The 9,904-nt window shown below is 42.0% G+C and overlaps 1 protein-coding gene across 2 annotated transcripts in view; it reads right to left on the bottom strand.

The window, feature by feature from the left end:
• The window catches only part of upb1 (ureidopropionase, beta), a 171,779-nt gene that overhangs the window by 121,143 nt on the left and 40,732 nt on the right, over positions 1–9,904 (bottom strand). For both annotated transcript variants that reach the window (XM_043716200.1, XM_043716199.1), the window contains exon 3: positions 6,874–6,961. In XM_043716200.1, the coding sequence (XP_043572135.1) occupies positions 6,874–6,961 (88 nt within the window). The remainder of the gene's footprint in view (positions 1–6,873; positions 6,962–9,904) is intronic.

The raw sequence follows: 9,904 nt of genomic DNA, 5'->3' as shown, positions 1-9,904 counted from the left end.
AAATTTCCCTCTATCCCATGCCTCCTGACTTTCCGCATAAGCCTACCATGGGGAACCTTATCAAATGCCTTACTAAAATCCATGTATACTACATCCACTGCTCTACCCTCATCCACATGCTTGGTCACCTCCTCAAAGAATTCAATCAGACTTGTAAGGCAAGACCTACCCTTCACAAATCCGTGCTGGCTGTCCCTAATCAAGCAGTCCCTTTCCAGATACTCATAAATCCTATCCCTCAGTACCCTTTCCATTACTTTACCTACCACCGAAGTAAGACTAACTGGCCTGTAATTCCCGGGGTCATCCCTATTCCCTTTTTTGAACAGAAAGAGGCCCTGTGGCTCATTGTGTCCACATCAGTCAATAACAACCATCTAGCTGTTGAAATCCCATTTTCCAGCACTTCACCCAGAGTTTTGTCTTCTTTGGCATCACAACATAGAATATGGATCACAGAACAGTACAGCACAGGTTCAGACCCTTCAACTCATTATCTATGTTTCTACTGACCATGATGCCATTCTATACTAATCCTATTAGCCTACATATGGCCAATATCCCCACCATTCCAAGCCTGTTCATGTACCTGTCTACATGCCTCTTAAATTTGCTATTGTATCTACCACCTCCTGTGACAGCATGCTCCAGGCACTTACCACCCTCTGTTTAAAAAACCTGCCCCACACAGCTCCTTTAAACTTTTCCCCCTCTCACCTGAAATCATGCCCCTCAGTATTTGACATTCCCATCCTGGGAAAAAGACTTGACTACCCACCCTATCCAGTCCCCTCATACTATCAGATCACCCCTCAGTCTTTGACGCTCCAACGAAAACAACTTATCCTTATAACAAATACACTCCAATCCAGACAACACCCTCTCAAAAGCCTTCACATCCTTCCTATTGTGTGGCAACCTGAACTGTGCAATATAGTCTAAATGTGGCCTAAAGCTTTGTACAGTTGCAACTTGGCCTACCACCTTTTATACACAATGCCCCAACTGAGGATGCTATATGGCTTCTTTATCACTTTATCCACTTTCAGGAAGCTATGGACTTGCACCCCAAGATCCTTCTATACAATAATGCTCTTAAGGATCCTACCATTTACAGAATACTTTCCTCTTGTAATTGGCCTCCCAAAATGTATCACCTCACACTTGTCCAGATTAAATTTCATCTGCCACTTCTCGACCTAACTTTCCAACTGATCAATATAATGCTTTGACAAACTTCCTCACAATCCACAACTCCAATTTTGATGAGGTCTGCAAACTTAACAATGTAGAAGGTCTAATTAGTATGTATGATTTGGATGACAGAGGCTGCAGAACATTATTGGTCTCAGACCTCCAGTCAGAAAACAGCCTTCACAACTACACTCTGTCTTCTACGAAAGCCAATTTTGTATCCAACTTCCGAATTCACCATGGACCCCACAAAACAACCTTCTGGACCAGTCTACCATTAGGAATCTTGTCAAACACTTTAGCAAAGTTCATGTGGACAACAGCTACTGTCCTATCCTCAATCATCTTCATGACTTAAAAAACTCAATCAACTTTGTGAGACAAGATCACCTCCCCCCCACCTGCCTGCGCATCAAGTCGTCTTGACTATCCCAAGTAAGTCATCTTTTCCAAATGCAGGTAAGTCATGTCCCTAAGAATCTTCTCCAGTAACTAAAAGCAGAGAGGGTATGTTGCAGCTGTACAGGGTGCTGGTAGGCCACACCTGGAGTGTGATGTGCAGATTTGGTCTCCTTATTTGAGAAAGGATGTACTGGTACTGGAAGGGGTGCAGAGGAGGTTCGCTAGGTTGATTCCGGAGTTGAGGGGGTTGGCTTATGAGGAGAGGTTGAATAGATTGGAATTATATTCATTGGAATTCAGAAGAATGAGGGGGGGGGGACCTTATAGAAACATAAAATTAAGGGAATCGATAAAATAGGAATAGATAGGATGTTTCCACTAGCAGGTGAAACTAGGAGGAAAGGGCAAGATTACAGGAAACAGGTTTAGAACTGAACTGTGAAGGAACTTCTTCACTCAGAAGGTTGTTAATCTATGGTATTCCTTGCCCAGGGAAGTAATTAGCGATTCAGTAATCCTTTAAAAGCTAAGGTAGATACTTTTTTGAAAAATAAAGGAATTAAGGGATATGGTGAAACTGTGGTTAAGTAGAGCTGAGTGCATGAAAAAATTAGCCATGATCTTATTGATTGGCGAAGCAGGCTCGAAGGGCCTGACAGCCTGCTCCTGGTTCTTATGTTCCCTCCCCACAGCTGCAAGGCTCACTGGCCTATAATTTCCTGGATTATTCCTGTTGCCCTTCTTAAACAAAGGAACAAAAAACTGGCTAATCTGCGGTCTTCTGTGACCTCATCAGTGGTTAAAAGAGTATAACACAGATCTCTGTCAAGGCCCCAGCAATCTTCCCCCTTGCTTCCTTCAGTATCCCGGGATAGACCCATCAGGCCCTGGGGACTTATCACTTTTTAAAAAAAAAAGACCCAACACCACCTCCTCCTTAATAGAGATATGCCCTAGAATATCAACATACCCATCCCATATCTTACCATAATCTGTGTCCTTCTTGGTGAATACTGATGCCAAATACTCATTAAGCACCTCAGCCTCTGACTCTGTGCACAAATTCATCCTTCATCCTAGAGTAGACCTACTCTTTCCCTAGCTATCCTCTCGGTGTTAATATTTTTAATATATTGTTACGAAGTCAAAAGTGTTTATGTTCACTTCAAGATAGAAAGTGTTTTCTGAATTTTAATGTAAATTTAAAGTACACCAAGCTGCCAGAACAGCTAAGAGATAGGCCGTTTCAAATAGATATACAGAACAATTGGCTGTTAAATGGTTGTTGTTTTGACTACAATTCAAATTTAACCAATTAAATAAATTATGTCCAGGATACTAAAACTCAATTGAGTTTGAATTTACTGTAGACACATCGGACCAATGACAGGGCACATCGTTTGGGGGGGGGGGGGGGGGGGGGGGATATAAAATGGGGCCATTTTGAAAATTGGTCAGAACAACTGTCACTGAACAGTCGATCCACTGCTGTAGAGCTGAAGAGCTAACTGCCCATCTAACATCTTGCTCTCAAAAGAAATAAAAAGGCACTCTCTATCGAAAGCTATCTTTTCCTGTAAATATTCTTGCAGTAGAAAGAAAGATGACGTCTAAGGGAGACCAGTAGACAGAAGATTGGAGACAGTGGAGAAGACAGACTTGAGATTAAGTTAATGTAATGTTCAATAATTGTGTTATTGCAGCAACATTTTTATCGAGTTAGGGTCAGATAGTAATTAGTTAAGAAAAAAAGAGTGTTCACTTTGTTAATAGGGTTTTGTTTAGCGTTCACTATTAGAGTTAGGAAAATAAGTCATTTTTCTTTAGATAGTGGAAATTAGGAGTTCTCTCTCTCACACTCACTTTTAACAGATTACAGAACGAAGCAAGCTTTTCTGGGTTGGTTTTAATTAACAGAGGGGCTCGACTTCCATATCATAACAGTTTATATATAAAAAATACATTGGGACTGTCTTTAATCCTACATTCCAAAAATACTTCATGGCCCCTTTTAGTCTTTCTAATTCCTTGTTTAAGTTCTCTTCTGCTCCCTTTATATTCCTCAAAAGCCTTGTCTGATCTCAATTTCTTAAATCTTACATATGTTTCCTTTTTCTTTTTGACTAAACTTTCAATATCTCATCATCCAGGGTTTCTGAAGCTTGCTGTCCTTACATTTTATCCTTACAGAAACATGCTAGTCCTGAACTCTGATCAGCTGGTCTTTAAAATGATTTCCACACGTCAGATGTGAATTTACTTCAAACAGTTGCCACCAATCTAATTTCCCCAGTTCCTGCCTAATACTGTTGTAATTAGCCTTCCCTTCCATTTAGCACTTTCATCTGTGGAACAATCTTATCCTTAGCCACAAGCTATTTTAAAATTTACTAAATTATGATCACCATTCCCAAAATGCTTCCCCACTGAAACTTTGATAACCTGGCCAGGTTCATTCTCCAATAGAAGGTCTAGTATGGCCTCTTTCCTAGTGAGACTATCTGCATATACTTTCAAGAAAACATACGGTAGGTACACTACAAATTCCGACCCATCCAAGCCTCTGACACTAAGGGAGTCCCATTCAATACTGGGGAAGTTAATATCATCCACTGGTCATTGACTTAGAGTCAAAAAAAACACCCTACAACCATCACCATCTGCATCTTGCCAATCAACCAATCGTTGATCCAATTTGCCAAATTTCCTTGGTTTCCATGGGCTTTTACTTTTTCTATTGGTCTCCCATGAGGGACTGTATCAGAAGTCCACATAGACTACATCAGAAGTATTGTCTTCATCTACACATCTAATGGCTACTTTGAAAAGTTCAATCTAATTGGTCAGACACCAATCTCCCTTTAACAAACAATACAGATTGTATTTGATTAAGCCCTGCCTAAATGTCCCTCAGAATTAGCAAGTTTTGAGAAGATTGGTAGCTTAGGTTGGGGTTCTGGATGTAAATTTGCTCACTGAGCGAGAAGGCTCGTTTTCAGATGTTTTGTCAACATACTAGGCAACTTCACCAGTGAGCCTCCAGTAAAGCACTGGTGGGATAGAACCCAAGGGAACCTAAACACAAATCAAAAAGCGGCCATACCACCATGGTCTCCCCTTAGTAAATTACAGCAACCATCATACATTCCTAGTTGCCTCTAGTTTCACATCCAGCTTGGACTGTATCATTAACTATGATTTTTTTTTTGAATTACATACAATGTGTACATTACTGCTAGACCAGCATTTATTGCTTATTTACAGTGTAATTTAAACCTACATCTTCAGTTGTTTGTACAGGTCTGTTTCTGAACCATTTCCTCCCACCTTCTATGCTTCTGAGAGATACTAACCTTCCTCTCCACATTGACGTAAACTAATCCCCACTGCACCAGTCAACCTCCTGCAAGGACACTTAGCTTCAGTTCTGTTCAGATGCAACCCACCGAGCGTTAATAGATCCCTCTGGTTTCAAAATTGGTTCCAAAACCCTCTTTCCAAAGTTTTCACTCTATCCACACGTTAATATGAAAGCTCCCTATAATTCTTATACAGGTAGCTTTTGTTCAACCCTGCATTATAGAAAAATCCTGCTTTAGAAGTAGCACATAAAGGGTTGGTGATATAATCATGTTACAGCTAAGTTCAACTTTAGAAACAGTGTCCCCAATTCATCAATCAAGTTACAGCGACTTTGCATAAACAAAATGCATGGGTTAGAAGAACAACCTGTACTAACGAGCACATGGAAATGTGAGGTTTCCTTGTTTACGTTTTCTCCCAAGTTATGAAAACTGACTACAGGACCTTAAACCTCTTCTATATATGTCAATGGGCTGATTTATGTCTTCCTCACCTCCCTCCCCATACCTACAGTATTCGGCACCCTCTTTTGTTGTCCTTTAGGCCTGATACAAGGGCAGTGACATTCCACATAGAACTCATATCAGCTGCTGTCTATCCTGATTACTGTTGAATCCTCCGTGACCTCTGCATTTAAAAAAATTCATTCATGGGATGACAGCGTCACTGGCATTTATTGCCCTGGCAATTCTCTGTAACCCCTGTGCAGTAATTTGTTCCATGAGTGGAGTCCTCCAAGGATCTGTGCTAAGGCCCAAAAAAGTATATCAATGACCTCAATCAGGGAGTGAAGACAAAACTAAATTTGTAGATAACACCAAGGAAAGTGGGAAAGTATGCCATGAAAAAGTAGCAAGGCAGTTGCAGAAGAATAAGATAGACTGAATGAGTGGGCAAAAATCTGACCAATCACACAATGTGTGGAAATGTGAAGATGCTCATTTTGGCAGGAAAACTGAGAAAACTGAATATTACTTAAGCTCCCGAGGTGCTGTTCCTCCAGTTTGCGTGTGGCTTCATTTTGATTTTGGAAAAAAAAAAATTCAGGATGTGGTCGAAGAAAGACCACCTTCTGGTTGCCAATCATTTCAATTTCCCCACCACTCCCCTGGCTACATGCCCATCCTGGGCCTCCTCCACTGTCAAAATGACGGCACACGCAAACTGGAGAAACATCACCTACATTCCACCTCGGGAGCTTACAGCCCAGTGGCTCCAACACAGTTCACCAGCTTCAAAATCTACTCACCTACAACCTCATCCCATGTTCAGCCCCCTCTTCCTCCCCATCTCCTTGACCTGACCTAACCTAACCTAACCTGTCCATCTTCCTTCTCACCTATCTGCTTCATCCTTCCCACTGACCAATCACAATAACCCTTTACCTGCATCCTCTTACCACTATCTCACCTACCTTCCCCCAGCTCCACCACTTCACTATTTATTTCAGAGTCTCCCCCCCCCCACCCCCCAGTCCTGATGAAGGGTCCTGACCGAAAGCGTCAACTTTGCTGCTTCTCTGATGCTGTCTGACCTCTAGTACTAAGGAGGCATTGATTTTAAGTTCAGGGTCATTGTTTTAGGGCAGAGGGGAGGGATTTTTTTTTCCCCCCACCTGTTGTTCGCCGGTTTAATATGGAAGGGCAAAAATGTGTCAGCCCAGGCTTGGAGGTCCGAAAGGCCTGCTCCTGTGCTGTACTATTATTTGTTCTTTGAAGGCAGTGAGGGGGGGCAGAGCCATTGAATAACAAGAACTGGACAGATTCTTGTTGGACAAAATAAATCAAAGTTAATTAGGGGTAGATGGGAATATGGAATTTGAAATGTAAACAGATCAGTCACGATCTTATTGAATGGCAGAGGCAGCTTTTTGTTTACACTGGCATCTTATCCTATGAAGGAGGGATCACTTACTCCAGGCTTCCTGGAGGCAGACAATATTCACTCCACACATGGCAGCCACTTCCACAATGTCTGCGATTCGTTTCTGAAGGGCAGCAACCTGAGGGGTTAAATAAAAAGAAACAACCCAGTTATTACCTGCAGAACAGAATACCAGCCCATTAAAAATCCAGGACAATTCATGGTTTACAGAAGCTGCCATCATTTCATACATGTTGATGGAACTTTACAGTCACCATGTTCCTCCTGTCCCTGCTCGCATTGAATGAGAAACTTCTGAATGAAAAACAGACTACCAATCCCCGGAGATTAATGGTCCAGTTTCAATATTGCGTCTTTGAAGACTGGTTCCAAGCTGTCTTGTCATACTTTCACAGACAGGTATTATTACTTACATTAGCCCAAAAGAATAAAAAACCTACCCCTCCCCAACACATGGTGCTCACCAAGACGTTTTGGCAGGAATAATCAAAAATAAGCATACTATCTATCTAAAGGAAGACAGATTGCAGAACTCTATGTAAAGGGATCTGGACATCCCAGTATTTAAAATGCAAATCATTGTGACGATGTGCTCCTTTAACAAGATAATGCTGTGCCTAATTTATTTTTTCAGAGGGGTCATAAAGACAGAGGTTTCTATATGTCTGGAAATATCTACTTACAAAAGCTTTTAAGTGTTTTTTTTTAAAAACACAGAGTCAGAGATGTACAGTACGGAAACAGACCTTTCGGTCCAACCTGTCCATGCCGACCAGATATCCCAACCTAACCTAGTCCCACCTGCCAGCACCCGGCCCATATCCCTCCAAACCCTTCCTGTTCATATACCCATCCAAATGCCCTTTAAATGTTGCAATTGTACCAGCCTCCACCACTTCCTCTGGCAGCTCATTCCATACACGTACCACCCTCTGCATGAAAAAGTTGCCCCTTAGGTCTCTTTTATATCTTTCCCCTTTCTCCCTAAACCTATGCCCTCTAGTTCTGGACTCCCTGACCCCAGAGAAAAGAAACTTTGCCTATTTACCCTATCCATGCCCCTCAGTTTTGTAAACCTCTATAAGGTCACCCCTCAGCCTCCTACGCTCCAGGGAAAACAGCCCCAGCCTGTTCAGCCTCTCCCTATAGCTCAAACCCTCCAACCCTGGCAACATCCTTGTAAATCTTTTCTGAACCCTTTCAGGTTTCACAACATCTTTCCGATAAGAAGGAGACCAGAATTGCACACAAGGGAAGTGGCCAATTCTCCCAGTCCAGGGTTGGCTTGAGCAAGCTTTTTTTGTTTGCAGCTGCTGGTCAAGTTTTAGCTAGGAACCCAGAGAAGCTGCTGGGGTGCAAAGAAGCAACTCCATGCTGATCCTCTCACTCTGACATCTTTCCTGTCAGAAACTGTATTTGATATTTACCTTCTTTTGCCAAGGGGGCATTTCTGGGAATGTTGCAAGTATTTGAAACAGCATCACTAAATTGCTATAGAGTCGACTGGGTTTTCAAATAGATCAAGTAATTCTAAATTTGATACTCTTTTGTTTGCATTTCATTCAGTAGTCTGTAAATAAATCCTATTTTGTTTAAAATCAGTGGTTGGGCCAGCTACATCACTTCTGGAATATCCACTTACACCTGCTTAAAACAACGAGCAAAGTTAGGGTCCAGGCTACCTTCTTGAACTGTTATGAGGGGGTCTGGTTCGGTCCATAACAGATTGGGAGCGCAGTGTGGGATTTGTTCAAAAGTTGACAAATAGAGTTAAGAATCCAAAGGATTTTTAAAAATACATTAAGGACAAAAGGGTAATAAAGGGAGAGAATAGGGCCCCTCAAAGATCAGCAAGGCAGCCTTTGTGTGGAGCCGCAGGAGATGGGGGAAGATACTAAACGAGTATTTTGCATCAGTATTTACTGTGGAAAAGCACATGGAAGATATAGAATGTAGGTAAATAGATGGTGACATCTTGAAAAATGTCCATAGTAAAAAGAGGAGGAAGTGCTGGATGTCTTGAAATGCATAAAAGTGGATAAATCACCAACACCAGATCAGGTGTACTCTAGAACTCTGTGGGAATCTCGGGAAGTGATTGCTGGGCCTTTTACTGAGATATTTGTATCATCGATAGTCACAGGTGAGGTGCCAGAAGACTGAAGATTGGCTAACTTGGTGCCACTGTTTAAGAAAGGTGGTAAGGACAAGCAAGGGAACTATAGACCAGTGAGCCTGACGTCGGTGGTGGGCAAGTTGTTGGAGGTACATCCGGTCCCTCAGGATTCCATGTATTTGGAAAGGCAAGGACTGATTAGAGATAGTCAACATAGCTTTACGTGTGCAAAATCATGTCTCAGTCTTGATTGAGATTTTTGAAGAAGTAACAAAGAGGATTGATGAGGCCAGAGCAGTAGATGTGATCTATGGTTCCCCATGATAGACTAGTTAGCAAAGTTGGATCTCATGGAATACAAGGAGAATTTGGATACAGAACTGGCTCAAATGTAGAAGACAGAGGGTGGTGGAGGGTCGTTTTTCAGACTGGAGACCTGTGACCAGTGGAGTGCCACAAGGATCAGTGGTGGGTCCACTACTTTTCATCATTTATATAAATGATTTGGATGTGAGCATAGGAGGTATAATTAGCAAGTTTGCAGATGACACCAAAATTGGAGGTGTAGTGGACAGTGAAGAAGGTTACCTCAGATTACAACAGAATCTTGATCAGATGAATCAATGGGCTGAGAAGTGGCAGATGGTGTTTAATTTAGATAAATGTGAGGTGCTGCATTTTGGGAAGGCAAATCTTAGCAGGACTTATACACTTAATGGTAAGGTCCTAGGGAGTGTTGCTGAACAAAGAGACCTTGGAGTACAGGTTCATAGCTCTTTGAAAGTGGAGTTGCAGGTAGATAGGTTGGTGAAGGCTGCATAAGGTATGTTTTCCTTTATTGGTCACAGTATTGATTTCAGCAGTTGGGAGGTCATGTTGCGGCTGTACAGGACATTGGTTAGGCCACTGTTGGAATATGCATGCAAGTCAGGTCTCCTTCCTCTC

The sequence above is a fragment of the Chiloscyllium plagiosum genome, chromosome 25, assembly GCF_004010195.1.
Source record: "Chiloscyllium plagiosum isolate BGI_BamShark_2017 chromosome 25, ASM401019v2, whole genome shotgun sequence".
NCBI classification, from domain to species: domain Eukaryota; kingdom Metazoa; phylum Chordata; class Chondrichthyes; order Orectolobiformes; family Hemiscylliidae; genus Chiloscyllium; species Chiloscyllium plagiosum.
The sequence above is the reverse complement of the archived record's forward strand: the minus strand, read 5'-3'. Positions and strand labels throughout refer to the sequence as shown.